This window comes from Pelodiscus sinensis, chromosome 3 (assembly GCF_052426305.1).
Source record: "Pelodiscus sinensis isolate ZL-2025 chromosome 3, ASM5242630v1, whole genome shotgun sequence".
Classification (NCBI taxonomy): domain Eukaryota; kingdom Metazoa; phylum Chordata; order Testudines; family Trionychidae; genus Pelodiscus; species Pelodiscus sinensis.
The window spans coordinates 143,238,284-143,261,707 of record NC_143054.1 but is presented as its reverse complement, the minus strand read 5'-3'; the positions used below and the strand labels follow the sequence as shown (position 1 = coordinate 143,261,707).

General features: G+C 48.9%; 1 protein-coding gene across 2 annotated transcripts in view; it reads left to right on the top strand.

Annotated features, from left to right (window-relative positions):
* Positions 1 to 23,424, top strand: part of MDGA1 (MAM domain containing glycosylphosphatidylinositol anchor 1) — a 246,221-nt gene that overhangs the window by 196,231 nt on the left and 26,566 nt on the right. For both annotated transcript variants that reach the window (XM_006126531.4, XM_089777407.1), the window contains 2 exons: positions 10,214 to 10,366; positions 12,014 to 12,148. In XM_006126531.4, coding sequence (XP_006126593.3) covers positions 10,214 to 10,366; positions 12,014 to 12,148 — 288 coding nt within the window. The remainder of the gene's footprint in view (positions 1 to 10,213; positions 10,367 to 12,013; positions 12,149 to 23,424) is intronic.

Genomic DNA, 23,424 nt, shown 5'->3' with positions numbered 1-23,424 from the left:
GGAGATTGCGGAAGCAGGAGCAGGTGCTGAGGTGTCCCTCTCCCCCACACTGCTGCCTCTACCAGGGGCTGCTCCAGCCGGGCAGGCAGTCTGGCGCGAGTCTGGGAGCTATCCCCACTGCGGCTCTGCAGTTTAAATGTAGTAGCTGCCTACCCGTCTGGTTCTTACTACATTTAAAGAGAGAGCCGCAGCAGGGGGTAGCTCCTGGACCCATCGTGAGCCGGAACTGAGCTCTTCTTTCCTTATCGACTATTCATGTAGTCGATAAAAATGCTATCAACTACACGATTAGCAAATTATCCGCTTCTTAACATCCTTAGTGGAAGCCCTATTAACTGAATCACAGGAGACCTGACAAGGTATAAGTGCTAGGACAGAGGTCGCCCTGTCAACAGAGCATTGGCTGGCAGTCCACAGTCACCAGGCTTGTCCCATAGTGCGGGATCCTCCTCCTTGTATCCAGCTGCGAAAATGAGTTAAAAGAATTCAATATTTTCCTCATGGTACTTACCATGTAAGCAAGTACTGCAGTTCCTCCAGGGATATCTGATGGTTATCAATGGCTATGTCTACACTATAGAGTTTTGTCCGGGATACCTCTGCCACGTCCAGGAACACATCTGCTTTTTCAGATCAGTTTCCAAAAAAGCGGGCATGCTCTTTTGAAAGCCCTGTATTCCTCGTTTTATGAGGAATAAGGGCTCTTCTGAAAGAGGAGGTTTTTCCCACATTTGGCCCCGTGTAGACAGGCCAAATATGAGAAAGGCCTCTTTCGGGAAAAAATACGCAAATTGCGGTTCACAATTTGCGTAACTTTTTCCAAAAAAATAACAGCAGCATAAAAATAGCCGATATGATCATGAAAGCTGGTGGCTCTGTATCCATGGTGCAAAGCTAATACCCCAGATTGGCACCCCACCCTTTGGAGCACCTGTCTTCTCAGATTAGCAGAGTGCTTCTCTCTGCCCTTAACTCTCCTTCCTTCCTCTTTGAATTCCCTCCTGAATGCCCAGCTCTCTGGAGTGAAAGGCAAAGATGAGGTGATTAACGCCCATGGCAGCCTGATCCAGGGCACACATAATGGTGATTAATTTACAGATGCGGAGTGTCAATTAATATAATTATTTCTTCATGTATATTCTCGCCTTGCCTAATATGACAGTAATGATGTTGAGCCATGCATGCATGATGGGGCATGGTTACAAAGGCAGGTGCTGGGGTTATACAGCAACAGCAATCCAGCGGGAGGGGATGGGGTGTTTAAGTTTCACGCACTTGGAGGTTAGAAACCAGATTGCCAATAACCAATACATATATAGCCTATGTGTGTAATATGTAACAATCACTCTCTGGCTCCTGTTGTCTTTAACTCTGAATAACTTCCTGCTCTACGTGCCCTACACAAGCCTGAATATCTGAACTCCTCCATGCCTGGCATGAAACCCTCTGTTCCATTTTTCTAAAGGGGCGGGGCTAATAGTCATGGCCGACGGCCACTCCCAGGTGAGTGGTTGTGCCAAGGGATAAATACCAGGGCATTTTCAGCTGCAACCACTGCAAAGCTTAACAACTCATACTGTGTTCAATATTTAACCCAGTGGTTTAATTTGGAAACCTTTGCTCCTCATTTTGCTGAACCAGGATCCTAGCCAGGTGGATGGATTTTGAGGCAGGGTTTGTCTCACGCTCTCTGGGTCAGCCAGCAGGGTAATGCTGGCGTCTCAGCAATGAAGGGGATCATTACAAATATTATTTTATAAGAATATGAAAACGGCTTTACTAGGTCAGACCAATGGTTTATCTAGTCCAGTATCCTGTCTTGGCACTGGCCATTGCCAGGGGCTTCGGAGGGAATGAATAGAACAAGATGGTTTTGAGTGATCCTTCCCCTGTTGTTCACTCCTTACTTCTGGCAGTCAGAAGCTTAGGGACAGCAGATCATGGGATTTTTATCCTTGACCATCCTGGCCTGTCATTCATGAAATTATTGGGGGGGGGGGGGGGGGGGGGGATTAATCATGTTACAGTTTCAGCTTTCATAACATTCCCTAGAAAGGAGTTCCACAGGTTGACTGTGCATTATGTGAAGAAATATTTCCTTTGGTCTGTTTTAAACCTGCTGCCTATTCATTTCATTTATGTGAGCACTGGTTCTTGTGTTGTTATAAGAAGGAGTAAATAACACTTCCTTAGTCACTTTCTCCATACCATTTTATAGACCTCTCTGCTATCCCCCCTAAATTGTCTGTTTTCTAAGTTGAACACCCCTGTGGAAGCTGCTCCAAACCCCTGCTTATTTCCATTTTCTGTACCTTTTCCACTTCTGCTATTATTTTTCTGATGGGGCAACCAGAGCTGCACACATTATTCAAAGGTATGGGCATACCATAGATTTATGTAGTGGTATTATGCACAGTCTAAGCTTAAATTTTTCAGGTCCGGTACAAACTTGTAAAATGGGCCCCCTCTCACACACATACCACAGTTTATAGCCTGGACTGAGCCCCCAGGGCCTCCAGGCCCTGGTAAAGTGTATCCCTCACTCCCTCTCCCTTCCCCCCACCATGTGGGGACCCTGGCATTACGATCTTTTATGTCTTCTTATCTGTTCCTTTCCTAATGACTCATAACATTCTGTAAGTTTTGGGGATTGTTGCTGCCCATTGTGCAGATATTTTCAGAGAACTGTTTTCTGGGGAGTCTCAGGGCCCAGAGAAACTGGTTTACCTCTTCAGAGGTTCTTCAGTCTTTCTGTTTGGCTTTGCAGAGTGGAAGCATGGTCTTCTATTTTAAAGCATGGGACTAGGAGTCAGGACTATTTCCGGCTCTGTCTCTGACTGTCTCCATCCTTAGATGTGTCCCTTCCTTTGTGCTATGGTTTCTTCGTTTGTAACATGGAGATGAACTTTCCCTATCTCATAGAGGGAATGAGAAGTCTAGTTTGTCACTATTTAAAAAGTGCCTTGAAAGCCTCCGGGGAGAAGTGGTAGAGGCTGGGAAGCATTCCTCATCATAAGGTCCCCACAAGAGATTTTCAACAGTCCACATGTGCACTATCAGGTTCTGGAATCTATTGACTGTCGAGGAGTTCTTCACTTCCTGCCCCCCCTGCTGTGCAAGATGCTACCCTGCACCTGAGACATGCGTATGTGTCAGCGAAGGGGAAGTGATTCTAGCTTGGGGCATTATAATGTCAAAGGAGCTACCAGGCCACGGTTCTGTTTCATGCCCACTAATCCATGTCTTGGGATGTGACAGGCAGTCACCTGTGCAGCAGCAGTTGTGGTTTCTGACCTTAACTGCTCAATTTTTCTGCCCCATTCTGTGAGGGACTTTATTTCACAGACACATGGGACTCCAAATGGCTGTCTTCATAGCATTTCCGTCCCTTTGCACCCCCCACCCCCCAGTCTCACAGGCTCCTATGCACTCCCTGTTCATAGTCAGAGGCCCAGCTAGCTGTAAGAGACACCAAGAAAGATGACTCCATAGACATCAGTGCTAGCCACACCAGATCTCGGGCTCTGACAAGTCACAGCACAGCGTTTCCCTTTCTATTCTCTCTTCCTACCCCTCTGCCATCTTGAGGGTTTGGTTTTTTTTCCTATGTTCAAGTTCAGTGAATTTTTGTACTGATGGAAAGTCCAACCTGTCACCCTGGAGAAGGAATTGCTCTGCCCTTTCATAGAACCAGCTTGCAGATCATGCAGGCCCCACACCTACCACTGTGCCTCTCCGTGGAGCTGTTCCTTGCCACAGTTATTCACAAAGATGTAATTTCAGGGGCTGCCCCCCGTAGGGCAATGCCCTTGTCAAGGGAGCTCTATGTGCAGACAGTCCCAAAGCCCTTCAGTGAGTCCCTATAAGTCCAATGCTGCTCAGTCATTCTGCGTGGGAAGTGCATTGTGGGTAATGACATCCAAGGGAGCACACCAGGAATTGAGCTAATAGAAGCCAGCATCCTGTGACCTGGAGTTGGGATGCCCTAGGGGCTAATCCGTGGGCATGTCTTTCACTTGGGCAGGGTTGATTGTGCTGGCCCCAGAGCTGAGCCAGGTCGAGGTGAAGCCAGAGGTGTTGGTACAAACTAAGTCCATGGGAGGCTGGTGGGTATCGGCCTCCTGTTCTGAGCTGACGGTCTCAGCGCACCTAGCAGCACAGCTGGGCCTGGGTCTCAGCCACCTCATTCACATAGCCCCCCGGAAAGGACATGGAGCAGCCGCTGCCTTGCTTCCCTTGCCTTTTGAACTGGACCCAAACCAGCCACATGGAGAGCATGTGCTCCCCGTGCTGAAGCTCTCTTGCCCAGGCCAGTCCCCGCTTCCCCCGCCCCCTCTTCCAGCGTCAGCTGCTGAGCAGTCCCCCGCTCTGTGCTACAAAGCAATAGCTAATTTGGATTAGGATGCTAATTAGAAGCGAATGGACTGAACAGAGAGCACTTAGCCAGGGTTAATCAGCAGTTAAGTGGGCAGCCAGCTCCCTATGTCTGTGCTCGGCAATTTCCTGGTGTGCTCCAGGGGCCTACATTCAGCATCAAAACCCAGCTGCCCTGGTCAGGGAGCCACTGTGGTTGAGTCTCTCGTGGACAGAGCATATGAAGCAGGTTGTAGTGAGGTCTGTGCCTGGATACCAATGGATCTCTCAGAAGGGGTCAACTTCTTTTCCTTTTTACCCTCCCACATCTAACATACTGGGTGCGCCGCAGTCTCCATGGGGAGTGGTGAGTGCTCTACAGTCTCCATGAGGAGTGGTGAGTGCTCTACAGTCTCCATGGGGAGTGGTGGGTGCTCTGCAGTCTCCATGGGGAGTGGTGAGTGCTCTACAGTCTCCATGGGGAGTGGTGAGTGCTCTACAGTCTCCATGGGGAGTGGTGGGTGCTCTGCAGTCTCCATGGGGAGTGGTGAGTGCTCTACAGTCTCCATGGGGAGTGGTGAGTGCTCTACAGTCTCCATGGGGAGTGGTGAGTGCTCTACAGTCTCCATGGGGAGTGGTGAGTGCTCTACAGTCTCCATGGGGAGTGGTGGGTGCTCTACAGTCTCCATGGGGAGTGGTGGGTGCTCTGCAGTCTCCATGGGGAGTGGTGGGTGCTCTACAGTCTTCATGCAGAGTGGTGGGTGCTCTACAGTCTTCATGCAGAGTGGTGGGTGCTCCACAGTCTCCATGGGGAGTGGTGGGTGCACCGCAGTCTCCATAGGGAGTGGTGGTGCTCTGCAGCCTCCATCAAGGAGAGGCAGGCATAGAGTACATGGGGACAACGGTATAGAGCCCCAAGTTCAATACTGCAGGTAAGGTCTCCACATGCACTGACTGAGCTACTGAAATCCACATGACCCTTGGTTCCCTCCCAGCCAAGGCCTAAAGAGAGCCAGATCTGGAATGAGACTTGCTGGGAATACAGGAATTGGAAAATGTAAGTGCTTTAAATGAGGGCTGTGCTCTAATATGCCCAACAGGGAAATGTCCCGGGTGCTTCGGGCTCACCCTGTGTCCCAAAGCAAAAGGGTTGCTATCCCCTGCCCCTTTCTCCTTTTATTACTTTTGAACTTGTTGCTTCCCAATTTCACTGGGTGCCCCTTGTTCTTACTGAAGAAGAGAGAGCAGAGAGGAGCTGGGCTATAGTGACTCAGAACATGAGTGCGTCAAGGCAGACTGTTAGAACAGGGCACAAACCCCAAACCAGATGTGAGTTCTGTACTTAGATTTCACCAATTTCCTCCTGCCCTGTCACTTTCTTTACATGGAGTCACAGACGGTTCCTTTGGGTGCTCCCAGTGAGCCTGCCTTTGTGATAGATGGTTCCTTGCCCTATGAATCACAGCAATATTCTGGTTACTCCCAGTCCCAAAGAACCACCGACTCCAGATCAGTTGCACTTTAGATCTCACACCAGAGACAACACTTCTAGCCAATTCAGTAATCAATTATTTAAAGATTTATTGAATGGGGAAAGGAAACAATAGTTATTTACACGGTTAAAGCAGGGGAACATACATAACCCAAATGAGTTGCAACGTGAACATTCAAGAGGTAATAGAAGCTTCTTTAATAAGCAATGTCCTTTAAGACTAACCCAAGCTAAGCAGCAGGAGATCCCTTGCATGTACCTAGAAACCTTGCCCCCCCCTCTGAGATGCCAAGCAGCAATGAAACAAAATACAGGACTATGTAGCACTTTAAAGACTAACAAGATGGTTTATTAGATGATGAGCTTTCGTGGGCCAGACCCACTTCCTCAGATCAAATAATGGAAGAAAATAGTCACAACCATATATACCAAAGGATACAATTTAAAAAAAAGAACACACATGAAAAGGACAAATCACATTACAGAACAGAAGGGGGATGTGGGGGGGGGGGGGAAGGTGAATGCCAGTGAGTTAATGATATTAGAGGTGGGGAAGGGGAAATGTCTGTGAGTTAATAGTATTAGAGGTGATAATTGGGGAAGCTATCTTTGTAATGTGTAAGATAGCTGGGATCTTTGTTAAGTCCAGTGCGGAGAGTGTCGAATTTTAGCATGAATGCCAGTTCAGAGGATTCCCTTTCAAGTGCAGATTTGAATGTCTTCTGAAGTAGGATGCAGGTTAGCAGGTCATTGAGACTGTGTCCTTTCTGGTTGAAATGACAAGCAACTGTTTTTTCTTTGTGATCCTGTCTAATGTCTGTTTTGTGGGCATTGATTCTTTGGCGAAGGGTCTGTGACGTTTGTCCAATGTACATAGCAGACGGACACTTTCGGCACATGAGAGCATAGATTATATTTCTGGAGGCGCAGGAATATGTATTCTTGATCTTGTAACTCACTTGGTTAGGCCCAATAATGGTGTCAGCAGAGTGAATATGTGGACAAAGCTGGCAGCGGGGTTTGTTGCAAGGGAAAGTACCAGGGTTGGTATTAGTGTGGTATGTCCTGTGGCTGTTGGTAAGAATCATCTTGAGATTAGGTGGTTGTCTATAGGAAACTATGGGTCTGTCTCCCAGAGCTTCTTGGAGTTTAGTGTCCTGTTCCAGTATAGGCTGTAATCTATTGATAATGTGTTGGACAGGTATAAGTTGGGAGCTGTAGGTGATGACAAGTGGTGTTCTATTGTTGGTTTTCTTGGGTCTGTCCTGTAAGTAGATGGTTTCTAGGTATTCGTTTGGCTCTTTCAATTTGCTTTTTTATTTCTCCAGGTGGGTAGTTGAGGTTTATAAATGCTTGGTAGAGATCCTGAAGTTTCTGGTCTCTGTCTGTGGGATTAGAGCAGATGCGGTTGTATCAAAGGGCTTGGCTATAGATGACAGATCGTATGGTGTGTGCTGGATGGGAGCTGGAAGCATGTAGGTAACTGTATGAGTCAGTGGGTTTTCTGTAGAGGGTGGTGTCTAATTTTCCATTGTTGATTTGTACTGTGGTGTCCAGGAAATGGATCTCCCGTGTGGAATGGTCCAGGCTGAGGTTAATGGTGCGGTGTAGGTTGTTGAAATCTCTGTGGAATGTCTCCAGTGTTTCTTGGCCATGCATCCAGATCATAAAGATGTCATCGATGTAGCGTAAGTAGAGAAGGGGTAAAAGGGGACGGGAGTTAAGGAAACGTTGTTCTAGGTCAGCCATAAAGATATTAGCATACTGTGGGGCCATGCATGTACCCATGGCTGTGCCGCTGATCTGGAGGTATAAGTTGTTCTCAAACTGGAAATAATTGTGGGTGAGAACGAAGTTACATAGGTCTGCTATCAGGTTGGCAGTGGTGTCCTCTGGGATAGTGTTTCTAATAGCTTGTAATCCGTCTTCATGTGGGATGTTGGTGTATAGTGCTTCTACATCCATGGTGGCAAGGATGGTGTTATTGGGGAGGTTATCGATGTTTTGTAGTTTCCTTAGGAAGTCAGTAGTGTCTCGGAGATAGCTGGGGGTGTTGGTTGCGTAGGGTTTGAGGAGAGAGTCTACATAGCTGGATAGACCAGTAGTTAGTGTGCCAAGTCTCAATGACCTGCTAACCTGCATCCTACTTCAGAAGACATTCAAATCTGCACTTGAAAGGGAATCCTCTGAACTGGCATTCATGCTAAAATTCGACACTCTCCGCACTGGACTTAACAAAGACCCCAGATATCTTACACATTACAAAGATAGCTTCCCCAATTATCACCTCTAATACTATTAACTCACAGACATTTCCCCTTCCCCACCTCTAATATCATTAACTCACTGGCATTCACCTTCCTCCCCCCCCCACATCCCCCTTCTGTTCTGTAATGTGATTTGTCCTTTTCATGTGTGTTCTTTTTTTTAAATTGTATCCTTTGGTATATATGGTTGTGACTATTTTCTTCCATTATTTGATCTGAGGAAGTGGGTCTGGCCCACGAAAGCTCATCATCTAATAAACCATCTTGTTAGTCTTTAAAGTGCTACATAGTCCTGTATTTTGTTTCAGCTACACCAGACTAACATGGCTACATCTCTATCACTAAGCAGCAATGAGACACTGCTTCTCCTTGGTAGAGGTGTAGTTCCCTTTTCCCACTTCTGCTTTGAGTTGCAAACTCAGCTTATGAGAGGAATTCACTTGTTAAGACTCGTCTTCATGGCTTTGGGGGGAGAGTAAACAACAAAGTCTTCTATCCCTTTTGATGTTCCATTGTAGTCCTTCTGGTGTCGATGGGCCTTCCTGATCAGGCCTCTGGATGCTTGCTTGCATTTCACACTAATTAACATCTCTCTCCTGTGTGGTATGTACGCAGTGACAAAGCCACTTGCAATGCAAATGCTCAAATATGACTTTGCAATGTGGGTTACAGACCTTGTAAGTGAGACTAATACATGCCGTGATTCCCAAGTGTTCAATAATGTCTAAAGACATTCTTTTAATGCCTGTTTTAACAATACTAAGCCAGAGGTGAGCCAGACTGATTCCAGCAATGTATTTGTCACTGTTCAGTGGAGACCTTGTGACCTTGACATGGATTGGCTTGGTCTGCCAGCATCACACTCCTGATTTACCTTCACTGGCCATTCATTAGCTTTTATGCCTCACTTGTGCTCCCTCCCATTCATTTTCTCACTAAACTGAGCGATCCCCATCTTCCCCAATTTCCTGTCGTAAGGCTCTCTCTCTCCAGCCTCTAATCATTTTCACCAGCCGTTACTGGATCCTTTCCTATTTCTGCTCTGTTTCTTTCCTACATCCAGCTCCTGTTGATTTCAGTAGAATCCCAGTGCAGCCAGCCAGGCTCGGTGTCTGGGCCTGGATCTCCTGGGTCTGGGATTAGTCCTTTGTCATAAAAATTACAGATGGAGAAACTGTGTCAGGTCCCATTGGGCCTGCTCCATGGGAGCCAGTGTAAAGTGGGGTCTACATTAGAAAGCTTTGTGGAATAACACTTTTAGCTGGTGGGGGAGGGTTGACTTTTCTGTACCAGGCAAAGTACTGATGCACTTGCACTACCCTAAAAGTGCTTTTACAGGTATTGCTTGTTTCAGGCCAGCTTACGCTACAATTTTGCTGTCATAACAGTACCAGTTAAGAGTAAGGGAGGGAGGAGAATCACACCCCTAACCAACACAGCTGTGCTGGCAAAATCCCCCATGTAAGTGCAGCTTCTACTAGCAAGAGTCCTTTGGCTGATGGAGCTTTTATCTCATTCGGGGAAATGGTTTAACTAGAAAAGCAAAGGAACTCCTTCTTCAGTGCAAGTTGTGTCTCCCCTAGGAAGCTTTGCTGGTATAGCTATACCTGCAGACCTCTTCTAGAGTAGGCCTGGCTTTACATTCTTCCCTATAGTGTTATGCTGGTCCAGGCTGGTTTTAAATATCCCAGTGATGAGGCTTCTACCTTTTTCCCTGGGGGGATCATTCCGCAGTCTAGCAGATTTTGTTATTAGGAAGCTTTTCTGATCTATTGAGCTTAAATGTTCCTTTTACCCTTCTGTAATTCTGCCCCTTGAAGCACTCTTGATCCTTCTTTCTCCTTGATCTTTATACTCTTACTCCATTGTTGTAGACAGTCGCACCCTCTAGCTGTATCTAAGCTTGTTAAGCCTTCCTCTCTGATTTGTTCCACGCCCACCTAAGCCTGTGATGACATGGATTCCTTCTGCACTGACACAGCCTTACAAGGAAGAGTCACAAACACTGGCCAGCGCTCTTCACCCCAAGTGAAAAAGCCAAACCGGCAGGTTTTGGGAGCGGTGAAGCTTAGTAATTGATCAGCCCCTTTTCCATCTACAGATAACACCTGCCGCTTCGAGGACGAGAAGATCTGTGGCTTCATGCAAGACAAGATGGATAACTTCGACTGGACCCGTCAGAATGCCTTGACCCAGAACCCCAAGCGCACTGTCAACACAGGTCCACCCACAGACATCAGTGGCACGCAAGAAGGTATTGCAGGCTTCCAGGTCCCCTGTCACTCCATTCTGTGCGTAGTGTGAGGGAGGAGAGACATCGCCTGGTGTCTTGCCAAGCCCCTGTCAGGAGATCTGTAGCGCTCAGCACCCTGCCTTCCCACCCCCAGGATCCGGAGGATCTGCTTTCTAGGCACACATGTCTGCTCTGCATGGGGCACAGGGAGCAAGCAATTAATTTGCATGCTACTGATTGGCATTAAATACACAATTAAAACGCCCACAACTTTGTTTAAAGGAATAGTGAAAGCTCGTTACCAGCTAATTGCCTGCTGCCAAATGCCCTTGTCCCATCTGATGCTTGTTTTGAAGTCTCAGAGATAGAAACAAGCAGGAAACTGCTCTAGTGCTTAGGAATGTCCAGGTTGGTTGCAGCTAGATATTGTCTTAAGGAGGAAACCCAGCGAGGCCACCAGGCCACTGTGTCTCCTCTGTGCTGCGTCCACGTAGAAGTGGACTGTGTGAGCCCTTGTGGGCTGAGATCAGCAGTGCAAATGGGGAGAGTCAGTGCTTTGGAACAGCCTCTTTCTCCCTGCTTGGGGTCTCCTTTCATGGCCAAGTCTCTGGGGTGCAGTGCAGAGGTGGAAGGAGCCCACTGGCTGAGTAGGGAGGGAATTGTGCTATTTTAGCCCAGCAGTGTTACATCCAAAGGCAGGGGAACCAAGAACAAATGGGAGCACCGATGTGTCAGCCGAGTCAATTGCTTGTCTTGTCATTGTTCTTCTTACCAATCTGCTTCAACATGAGACGGGCACCGGTGAAATAAGCGGCTGTATTGTAAAATTGTATTGCGTTATGAGGCTGTACTTCTCCGCATGGCTAAAGGCAAGCCTACACTCGAGCACTGTGGAGCTCCAGTGGAGACATTTGATGCCAGTGGGAGAGAGCTCTCTCGTTGGCACAGTTAACGCTGATCTACAAGAGACAGGAAGGTAACTATGTCAACAGGCAAAGCTCCCCTGCCCGCATAGTGCTGCCTACACTGGGGGTAGGTTGGTAGAACTGGGTTGCATACGGGTAAGGTTTTGTCACACCCCCGAGTGCCATTATTACAGCAGTGTAGCTCTGTAGTGTAGCCCAGCCCTAAGAACCTCTCCGATACTATTATTTAAAGATACCTCCATCCAGGGCAAATTTGCTGGAGCTTGTCACGCAACTTGGGACAGTGAAATTAGACTGATCAGTTTCACTTTCCTCTGCTTCCTCCATTTCACTCCTTGGTTCTCCTCCTGCACAAAGCATCTCGATTTGGGGTTCTCAGAGCTGCCCGAAAAGGCCTTAATCCCCCTCCCAAAATCCCAGCTTTTCAAAAGCATGAGCTAAACCTGCTGACCCATCTCATTCACCATCCTGCTGCCACTCAGCACCTGATCCTCCAGTGGCCAGTGAAAAGCCTGAGCCGAATCAGCAGGGCACAACTGGGCCAACACGCTGGTGGGGCGCGTTCAAAGCAAAGGCTGAGAAGAGCAAGCCTGACCCTCCTTCGCCCACCATTTCTCTCCATGTTCGATTCGTTCAGAGCTTGCCCTAAATGGTGGCTCTAAGCTGTCAGTATCTCTTTTGCTCTGCAGGGAGGGAGACCCGGTGTATTGCCTTTTCCCCACCTTTCCCTCTTGGTCTGTAGGTTATTACATGTTCATAGAGGCCTCCCGGCCCCGGGTGACAGGAGACAAGGCCCGGCTCATCAGCCCCCTGTACAACATCACTGCCAAGTACTACTGCGTCTCCTTCTTCTACCACATGTACGGGAAGCACATCGGTGAGTCACGTGGGAAGGGGTAACTGGCCTGGAGTGGGAATCCCCCACTGGGCGGGGGGTGGGGGGGTGTCTTCCAGCCAGGTCTGCTGGGAGCCTCTGAAGTTGTCCTTTCCCACCACCCCAGTGCAGAGCCAAATGTGTCTACCCTGTACCTCGCAGTAGCCCTTCAGCCCGGAGCCCCTGCCTCCCTACCCCCCAGCACAGTGCCCCGTCCCCCCAGGAAACAGGGCTGTGCTCCTTTGGTCATTCTCTCCCTGTAAAGCCCCTTCTCCCCGGCAGCAGCCCCTCTTCCGTCCCCAGCAATGTAGCCCTGCATCACACCCTCTCATCTGATCTCCTCTCACCACACCTCAGCCCCCCTGCAATCCCCTCACTCCCTCCTTGCCCAGCCTTGCAACAGCAGGGTGTAATTTCACAGGAGCGTCGTTGGTGTCTGGGGTGCAGAGGGAATTGTCCCAAGGGGGGTATTGACCCTTTGGGAGACATAAGAGGAAAATAGGGCTTCATGGTTGCTGGAGTGGTTTGGGGGTGGAAGCAAGATTTGGCAGGGTGATGGAGATCTACGGGGGGGAGGGGGCTGTATCCTGAGGCAAAGCTGTTCTGAGGGGGCATCTCCCCCTCCACCCTGCTCCTCTCATTGCTGAGTTGGAGCCCATGTACTTAGCAAGCAGCATGGAAGAGCCAGGCATGCTAATGAGTTTCCATATACAGTCACAGAGTAATTGCTAATTTGTCACCTCTTGATTATAATTTCATTAATTTGAATAATAGATGCAGTCTTCCCACAGTGCACCGGGTTATTAATCACCTGCTGGACTGGAGCCTGACTGAAAAATCATGGCCCAGATAGGAGTGTGTCTGGCTTCTGGTAAATGGGGTTAATTAACAGCTCTGCCTCTTCGCCACTGAGGTCAGTGGCATGGAACGAACTTCAGGGCCCATGGCTACTGGGTGTGGCAGGGTAGAAGAGGCCAGGGTCCAACATCTGGACACTTCCTGCATGGCTTGGACTATTCTGGATCATGTGGCTATGAACTGCCTTCTAGCCATGAGGAAAGGAAGGTTGTCCCAGCGGTCACTTAGAAAGGGCCCACCCATAGACGTGAAGTGAGGAGTCAGGGATGGTCTAGATGAGTGCTTCTCAAGTGGGGCACATGTACCTTAGGGGGTTCACAGAGGTCTTCCAAAGTGTCCATCAATTCATCTAGAAACTTGCCTTGTTTTACAAGCTACATAAAGATCATGAAAAATCAGTACAAACTACAATTTCATACAGTGACTTGTTTATACTGCTCTATGTACTGTACACTGAAATGTAAGTATAATATTTATATGCCAATGGATTTATTTAATAATGATGTGGTAAAAAGGAGACAGTTAGCAATTTTTCAGTACTAGTGTGCTTGGGACGCTTTTGCAGTTTTATGTCTGGTTTTGTAAGCCAGTGAAACTTGAGGGTATGGAAGACAAACCACACTCCTAAAAAGGGCCCAGGAGTCTGGAAGGACTGAGAGCCACTGGTCTAGATAATACTTAGTCCTGCCATGAGTTCAGGGGATGGGACTAAATTTGCTTTCCATCCTATGAGTCTATGATTTTGGACCGCACTCTTGATGGTGATACGGCGGGAACTCTGTATTCTCAGACTTGCTGTCTGAGTGGGCTGTGCTTTTTTGATGCTCTCAAGGGCAGATGATGCTGAACTTACACCCATGTTTGTTCCACTTCATGCCGAGTTCTTCTGTGCCTGCCGGACTCATCCGTCACTCAACTAAGATCAGGTCACAACTGGCTACTTGTGTGGCTTTGTGTATGGACTCTCCTGACCGCCACTGATAAGGTCAGCCATGATTCCCTGTTGTGTCAATCAGGAGCTTTTCCTGCTGACTGGGCTGCGTATGTTTTTAGCCAGCCCTTCTCCAGACGTCTTCGAAGGCTTTCCTCCTTCATCAGGCCAGTGCAGAGCGAGAGACCCCAGTGATGGAAGGAACAGTGGCAGGGGAAAGAAGAGCTCCTCCAGCCTTTCTCAGTTTGGGAATTGGGCATTGCATCTCATACAGGGACATCACAAGAAATCCCTCCTGCAGGACAGATAAAGACCCGCTTCAGAGTTTCCCTCTTTCCCATGGAAACCTTGCAGCACCTTCAATTAACAATGTGTTCCAGATTTGGAGACAGGATGAAATGGATGCAAATGGGGACAGGTGCACTGAAGCTCTTTCGCTATTGGCATTTTAACCCTTTCTGCGTTGGCTACTCAGAGGCTCGGGTAAAAGACTCCATTACTGCAGAGACCTGGGAAAACCACTTTGTCCCATTTCCATTCCCCTGTCTCAGGTCTTTTCCACTTCTGTTCATTTCTCCATTCAGACTTTAATATGATCCTCCCTGCCTTGTCCCTGCCCCCCTCTGGCCACCCAAAGGGACTGTTACATGTGTGCGAAGTGGCTGGATTGTTCAATGTTAATGGCATGTGGGTGCCACCGGAGCTGAGAGCGAATGATTTAAAATGCAGATGACTGGACAGAGTCAGAGAGGAGAGGTGAGGGAAGAGAATTATTTTCCCAGTGGTCCATTTGCAGTGGTCCTTCCAGACCTTTGAGCTCCCACACTTGCTGCAGGGTCTCCTGTATCGTGCCCATCGCTGCAATCTCGAGTCATTCGGGCTTCTATAGAATTTGCTGGGATACCCAGCAAAAATCAATATGTTCCCAGGAAATCAGACCACCCAGCAACCCTAACCCTGCCTGGCTCACCAAATCTTGTGCTGCAAGATGACCTTTGCTCTGGGGTCGGTTTCTCTACTGCAAGCATGAAGCTGGCTAGTTTTTCAGTACTGGCATGTCACTGGCTCCTCTTCTCATCCCTCTCACATCCGGGATTGTCACTCGTATCCACCACATTTCGTGGGCTTGATCCTTGCCTGGATGCTGCCTGCCTTAGGCAGATCTCCAGCCTGGGGGTTCTTTGGGCAGTAGCTGTTCTCCTCCACTGAGGACATACTCTGTTCCCTATAGAAGTCTCTGTGATTCAATCTTGATTTCCAAGGTGCAGTGCTTGCTCTAAGACCAGTTTTGCTTGCTCGAGCAGAGGATCATGTGGGACCAGGCCCTGCAGCCTTAGCACTGCTGAAGGGTGCCAGATGGGAAATCCCTGGAGGCTGAAGGCCTCTTGCTGCAGATCAGGTCCAGCCCAATCACAGCCATAACTCTCTGGTTCATCATCCTCTTCGCTGGGACCTATTGTGCCAACGGAGAGTCTGGACTGAGGCCTCCTACCCAGCAGTGCATCACACTGGACGCGCGGATGGTCACTGCAGTCCTCCAGTGCTGTCCATTCCTCTCGTGTGCAGTGTCTACACGCACGCCAGCGTAGCTGGACCAGAGCCAGCGCTCGCACGGGCCCATCGTGCCAGGGCCATTCTGTGTCCCTATTGCACTACCAGCAGAGTGTCAGAAGGGCAGCATGCATTTGAGCCCCACCCTATCCCAGCAGCTGGCCCTCCACCGCAACGCCACACAGCCCTGTGCCACCATGAAAAACAGCGGTGTAAAAAGCAACAGTTATTTCTCTGTAATAACCTGTTTATTGCCTTTTATTCCCCCCCTCACCACAACTTGGAAGCTGACTTGCTCTCACAATTTGACTATAAAATATCCATCGCCATTCAGGCAAATCTTCCCTGGGAGAGTTGCCAGCCACTGCTCGTTTATAATAGATATGACGAAAGCGAGAAACAGAATACAAATGGAGCGTGTGTCGCGGGGGTATAAAATATTCAGTGGCGAGCAGAGCAAGGTGATGCTGAATGTCTCCCAGCTGAGCCGGGAGCTGGATGGACAGGCGCTCTCTGGAGACCCTTCCCATTCACCTTGATTTATTTGCCCGTTGCTTCTTCCGCCCCTGAGCCCCAGGAATGAATGAATTCACACACCCTGTGGGGGGCAGGGGTGGTCAGCACTGTTGTCCCCATTTAACAACACAAGAAGTTGAGACCCAGAGAAGAGTCTTGTCCAAGGTACCACAATAAATCAGTGCTACCGCTGGGACTAGAACCCAGGAGTCGTGACTCTTACTCGCCCCCCCTCCCTTAACCATTACCCTAAACTCGCTCCCAACAGGCTACTAATGTAGCAGATTAGTTGCTGGAGCTGCAATAGTCTCTCTTACCATGACCACTTATCTCAAGACTCACAGCTATTCATCCATGGGGACGCTTGCCAGAGTCGTAGCTGGGCGTCTGATTAGCGCTGTGCACATGAGCCGCTGTTCTAGGACAGTGCCACATCTCTTCCCCTGCCAGACACACCGCTTGCAGTGGAGGTCAGGACGCCTCCGTCCGCTACTCACGTGGTCGATTGCAGGATGACGAATGGTTGAGGATTTCCCAGAGCAGGGGATGTGGCTCCCCCCCAGACACAGCACCTTAATATGTGTGGCCACCATGCTGGTTGGCTTCCTTAGTGTGATCAGGTGCCTGGTCTCCAGCCCAGAATGCCGCGTCTCTCGGAAAGCAGTAATTGTACGCACATCAAAGGGGCTTGGGCTGAATAGCCAGTCATGTGACTATTTTCATCCAATCAGTGAACGGGATTTGTTTTCTGACTTCTGATTCATGATGTCACTGCTAGCCTGGCACAAAATGCTATATTTGGGACGGGGGGGGGGGGTTGCTATATTTTTACCAGGGCTAGTCACTGGCATATGCAGTCTACATCGAGGCTCTGGAGGGAGGTAGCCCCAGAGATCAAAGTTGGGAATTACCTCTCCTGGCACTGGGGGGACTCCGATTTTAGTAGTCTGTGTACCTATGGCAGCTTCATGTAGAATCTATATCCAAACTACCAGCCCTTCGGCGGGAGAGCTGGGCCCGAATTAAAATTAAAATTTCAAAACCCACCTCTGGATTCCTCTTGGTCACTCGTGAGCCTCCCAGTTGGTTTAGGAGTTCCTTGTGCATTGGGGAACCAGTTTGTCAGCCTGGATCTGCCCGACCTCTCTCCAGCTCATCTGACAAGTGTGAAAGGTACTGCTATTCCAATCCCTCTCTGGCTGTGATCCTGATGGGGTCTGGCCTGGCCACTAGCTGGGTGGCATGCCTCCGAGAGAAGAGTGGAGTGACACTGGTGACTCAGCAGGAGCTATTCTTTTTGAGTAACTATGGAAAGAATAGTGCAGGACTGAGGGCCATAGAGGTACTTAGGCAGAAAGAGGTGCCAGCTTTCAGCTGAAACCTAGGCCCTAATATTTGCAGGCATTAATGATCCCACGGCACTTGTCGCAAGAATGAGGATGTTAGTCTCTCAGGCTCCTGATCAGTCTTCCTCCTGCAGACATACCGTGCTCATCACTTCCCGCGCTGCGCAGTGTTACTGAACGCTGTTAAAAACAGCAGCTGCTTTCCACCCTGGAGGGAGCTGCTTTATAGTAGTGGGGGAAGGGGAACCCACTATATAACGTGTCATTTATAAGACATGTTGAATTGCCTCCAGAGGGCACAGCACTGTATTCTGTAAGATTGTCACGGGGCTGAAATAGAGGAGGCGTGTTTCTCCAAATGGGTGTGATTCATGTCCCTTCTAGGCTCTTGGGAAATAAGTTGCAATAGGAGCCGAGTGAACAGTTTGTAATGAATAATTTATTCAATATGCATAACCCTTTTTTGTTGTTGTTGTTCACAAAGCATCCTCCAACAGGCTCTCGCTCTTCCTGATTTGTTTGTTGTTCAAAATGTATTTGACTGCTTTATGCAAACATATAGCCGCTTATGGGTTGTTTGCTGTGGGCTAGGGGCGTTCAGTGCCCTGCTGTACTTCAGTGTACTCTGGTGGCAGCTGTTTGAACATTTGTTTTTGTTTTATTTTTGGAAGTTGCTCAAGTGCCATGATGATGAACAAGCTTATAAATACCTGGCAAGTTAACCAGACATTGGTACTATGTTGTTCAAACTCTTTTGATCAAACGCATACGGTGTGATCCTAAGTTCACTGAAGCCAATATGGATTTCAATGGGCTTTGGAGTAAGACCATAGGTTATTAAGGCTAGAAGAGACCAATAGATCATCTTGTCTGACCTCCTGTATATCACAGGCCAAGAAATCCAGTTACTCTGACATGAGTCGGATAATTATTATGTGTCAATTTTCCCCAACCCTTTTTGTCCCTCATAAAAAAAATATTGTTTGGTGTTCCTTGGTCTTAAAAAGGTTAAGAAACACTGACCTAAAGTGTGCTGGACACATTACAGAAGGAAGACAAAACTGCTTAATGATCTGAGAGCTTAGGTCTAAAAACTAAAAAAAACCCAACATCTCAAGGACAAGGAAAAGAGTCACTTGATGTTTCATTCTGTGACTAAAACCCCTTCCCCACTCCCTCCTTTTACCATGAGTCCATCTGCCCTGACCTGCCCCCTGCACTATGCTTCCCCCACCCTGAAAGTGCGTCCCTCTGGGTCAAGATTCAAGTGCAACTAAAATTACACAGCCAGCATTTGTATTCTTCAGACATGCTCCCATGTTTGCTTACAACTCACTGCTTGGCAGCATTCCTGCCAGGGAATTTGTTTGCAGTAACATCCGTGGGAAATGAATCTTCAGCGGGTACAAATAGGCAACAGAGATTCACCTACAGACTTGGGAACACCTGCAGATAACCTTTGGCACTATTAGCCCACTTCTAGTTATCTGAAGAGTTGTTCCTCTGGGAAACAGCTTAACCTAGTCACCCCCAGTTGATCAGAGGAGGCCCACTCTGTCTCCACGGGTTGCCCTGATTTAGAATTACAGAACCTACCTCTCCAGGGCACAAGATGTTTTCATCAATTATTCAAATCCTGAAATCAACACTTACCGGGCATTGAAGAGAAATTACAAGAAAACAGGAGCTCTGCCTGTATTCCCCTGAAGTATTTCTAAGCCACCTTTCTGTTGTCTAAGTGGAATTTTAATAGCTTCATCACTGTCTAGTGATATACATCTGTCAATGAAGATTGCTACTATCCTATAGTTGGACCAACTAAGTACCTTGGAGCAGAACAGCCACATGTGCTAGTGTTGCAGCAAGACCAGGGATAGGCAATCATTTTTGATAGGGGGCTACTCCAAGAATTTGGAAAGACGTCAAGGACTGCACTCTTCCATGATATTTATAGAGGAGGTTTGAGGCCTGGGAGGGAGGTTGGGTGCAGAAGGGAGCTTGGGGTAAGGGGTTGGAGGGCAGGAGGGAATGTGGGGTCTGGGAGGGAGTTTGGGTGAAGGAGGCAGTTGTAACCTGGGACACTGGATTGGGGTTCAGGGGTTTAGATTGTGACCTGGGGCAGAGGATTGGGGTGCAGGGGTTTGGGTTGTGACCTAGAGTAGGGGACTGGGGTGCAGGAGGAGGTGCAGGGGGCTGGGTTATAACCTTGGGCAGAGGATTGGGGTGCAGGGTCTGAGAGGGGGTATAAGTTCAGGAGCAGGATAGAGGGTTTGGCTTATGTCAGGCATGTCCAAAGTCCGGCCCACGGGCCAATTGCGGCCCGTGTTCCGGTTTAATACGGCCCCCCAGGTAATTTGGCAATATCTATCTTTTATGGCCCCCAACGAATCCATATGTATTGAGATGAATACATTGTAAAATCTCAGTTAATGTCAGTTGGTCTAAATCAGTTATAAATATATTTGGACACAACATGTATACTTGGTGTTATGTTCCTGTTCATATTTTTTGAACTTAAAATTGACAGACAACCTTTATTACCAATAATATGTAATGTACTTTACAATGTTCCTGACATATATTTCAGCTTCCTGGATTTTTTTTTTCATCTGGTCTTCAGATATGAAAGGCAGAGTGATTTAACACCTGTTTAGATTTGTCATCCATGTGACGAAATGAAAAGTATGCCGTTTGCAATAAACTTTGCATAAAATAGTTAATTTGCATTTAATTTTAATGGTTCAAAGAATGTCAGGCAAAATGGTCGGCCCTCACGCATGTTCACTTCATCAAATCTGGCCCTCTTTGAAAAAAGTTTGGACACCCCTGGCTTATGTGGAGTAGAGGGGCAGGAGTAGGGGGACAGAGGGTTGGGAGGAAGGGTGGGCTGGGGTGCCAGAGGCAGACTCTGGCTGAGAGAGTTACCTAGGTGACTCCTGGCCAGCAGCCCAGCATGTTCCTCAGCCAGCTTCCCTGCCTGCCCCATCCCTGCACTGGCTGCAGGGGCCATGTGCATTGGTGAATAAGAGTCTGAGGGGAGGAAGGAGTGGTGTTTTACACACTGCCTGTTCTTCAAACAGGCAGCTCCCATTGGTCAGAAATTTGCCAATGGATTGTGCTGGGGGTGGGAGCAGTGCATGAAGCACCCCTCTCCTTCCCCCGTGCTCACAGCTGAGAGAGAGAAATGGCCGCAGCATCTGCTTTTCTGAGTGGTTTTGGGGGGAGCGCGGGGCAAGCAGGGAGTCTTCCTGAGGCTCCTCGCTGTGTCCGCAAGCTGGATCTGGTGGTTTGGCCGGCTGGATCTGGCCTGTGGAGGGTATTTTGCCCTTGCCTGAGCCAGACTGAGAGCAAACCCAGCTCAGTGCTCTAGCCAAGGGAGCTGAGGACATGAAGGGAGCCAGGGCATGACTGTCCTGTGGCAGAGATGAAAGGGGAGGCTATCACAACAGAGATGGAGGGCTGTGTGTTGCACTGCACCATCAAGGAGAATTCTCCTGGAGACCACTGAATGTGCCGTGGAACAAGCAATAGCTGAGCAAGTGGCTGGCAAACCTCAGAAGGGTCAGCATTCCCTTTGGCTCTATTGCAGCCTCTTCAGTCTGCAAAACCAGCATGATTCCTGCCCCAGTTCCTCTCATGGTGGAAACAACCCCAACATCTCTTCTCTCTGCTGCCACCCACTACTTCTGGGACCTCTTGGTGCACAGATGCCACAAACATGAAGGACTTAAGGGAAGGAGAAGACAAACCTTTCAGAACCCTCCTGAGGGAGGCAGAGCTTGTAGTGGGGAGAGGGGCCTCCTGTGATCACCCTGTTTTGGTTTCACGAAGAAATTGATGACTTGGCTTTTCCGTTCCCTGTGTGGTGTTCCCCACTGGGTGTGGAAGAGTTAATTTCTCCTCTGGGCCAAGGGGAGTCAGAGATGGTCATGTAGGCAGTTGGAGTTGGTATGAATGAACTACCCAGGGCTGCCAACAGATGAATGAAATTGCCTTGGAGGTGCAATGGAAGGTGTTCACAGCTGGTAGCCAGGAGGAGAGCCTGGGGACGCTGCATAATGTGAACTAGAGACAAAGGTCTGAGGTGGGCGTAGACTGGAGTAGGAGTTGCCTGCACTGCCCCGTGCAGGGGTAGATTGGCTGCAGGACAGACGGGCAAGGCAAGATGGTTTGGCTGCAAACCTGGAGTCTGCTGCCCGGGCTAGAGCAAAGAAGGGGCTGCCCAGCTGGAAAAGCAGAAGTTAGCAAGTTAGCCGAGACCCTAATATGCCGTAGTCCAGGTGACTTGTGAATAGTGCGGCAACGAGGAGCGCTGACATGGACTAGCCACCCCCTGCCCTGCTCCGCCCAGATTCCGCTTGCTGCTGCCCATGCTGCTGAGGAGCGCGCTAGCACGCATAGGTCTGCATGAGCGGGGAATCGCATCCCCAGCTCCACGGGTAAAAGCAGCCCACCGGGGAAGAGCCAACTCAAGTAGTACGTGCTACGCACCAGTGGCTGGTTATCTGGCCAGCTGCTCTGTACAGGATTTGGAAGCTGAGCTCCACTTTGGCTCTCTAGTGGTGACACTGGAGAGACATTTTAGACCCTGGAGAAAGGTGGCTGGCTGGGTAGCAAAATGCAGATCAGAACTGGAGTCTGGGATGCAAAGCTCCATGCTGGGGATCTTCTCAGGGATCCTACAGAAATTCCTGCCGAACCCCCTAGGACTGGGTGAGATCCAGCCCTGCCTAGCAGATAGAGCTGGGAGCCTGCCCCGCTCCCCCAGAATTCGCCGTATGTACCCTGAAAAGGGTGTTTTGAAATTATTTCCTCCTCCATGCCCATATGGTGCTGTAACTGAACACACAAGTCCCAGTGCCGATCGCTTTCCATTGTTGTTCATTGAAATAAGACTGAAGATGTCCCCTGGGATTCACCTACACTGGCTTGTGCTTACTGATCAGCGGCATGACAAATGAACTTAGTGCAGGGTTGGAGGAAACCATCCTAGGCACTAGAGGCAGGGGACGAGTTCTTGCTGGGCTGGGCTGTGTGGCTGTCGGTTTAGAAAGGATCTGGCCTCGGGGTCTGGATGCAGGTATCTGCCCCGGTTGAGAATTGCATACCATGCGTGTGCATTGGGGGTCTCCCCCGCTGGCCGGTTCTGCAGCAGAGAGTTCCTCTCTGGTGATACTCGGGGTGAAATGAAGGCAGCTGGGTTTATTTCAGTGTGCAATGTTCAGGAAGGCACATTTGAACTAAACAGACTCCCTGGGCCGTTTTGAATTACATGCTGGTTCTGTAGCACTGCAGATGAAAACATTGGCTCTTATCTGTCATTTTTGATGGTAAAATCAAATTTTTCCTTCCTGTACCATGATCAATCTGCCTATGACAGTTTGCACCTCTGGGTGTATATTTTATTTCACTAGGAGTCCATGCTAGGGCATTTGTCTTTACAAAAATTGATGAGTTTGATCCATCTGTTTAATTCGTCTACTGTTGTGGTGTCTAGGCACCAAATACAGTAATTAAGAGAAGTAGCTCCTGTTGTGTAGGAAGGGGCTCACTCCAGGGATTTGCCTGGGACCCCTCCCCTGCCCATCAGGTAGCTTGTAGGGTGGTGTGTTAGGTTGGAGAAAGTCCTTGTGACCTGTCATACGTGTGTGTGTGTGTGTGTGTGTGTGTGTGTGAGACTTCAATGGGAGCCATGCCAAGCCCTAAACTAAGTAATATCCTTTCCTCTCAGTCTCTAGAGTCAGAGTTCTAGTCTAGGGATTTCTGTCCAGCTGCCTAGCCTTCCCTCTTCCAGAAACAATGTCCCTCTAGAGCCTAGACCATTGATCAGGGATGTATGAGGAGTGTAAGGATGTTAAGGACTTGTCGACTAGTCGATTCCCCTCCCCCGCCCCTGCGCTGCCTCTATCAGATAGAGGCAGCAAAGGGGGGGAAGGAAGGGATACTTCAAAGTGGCAGCGCCACATGGAGCCTGTACCGAGCTTCATGCAGCACTGCTGCTTTGAAATGCCGCCTTGGTAAGTTGAGCACCCAGCTCATCTGTGTGGTGCTGCCCCTTTGAAGTGCCACTGCGGTGT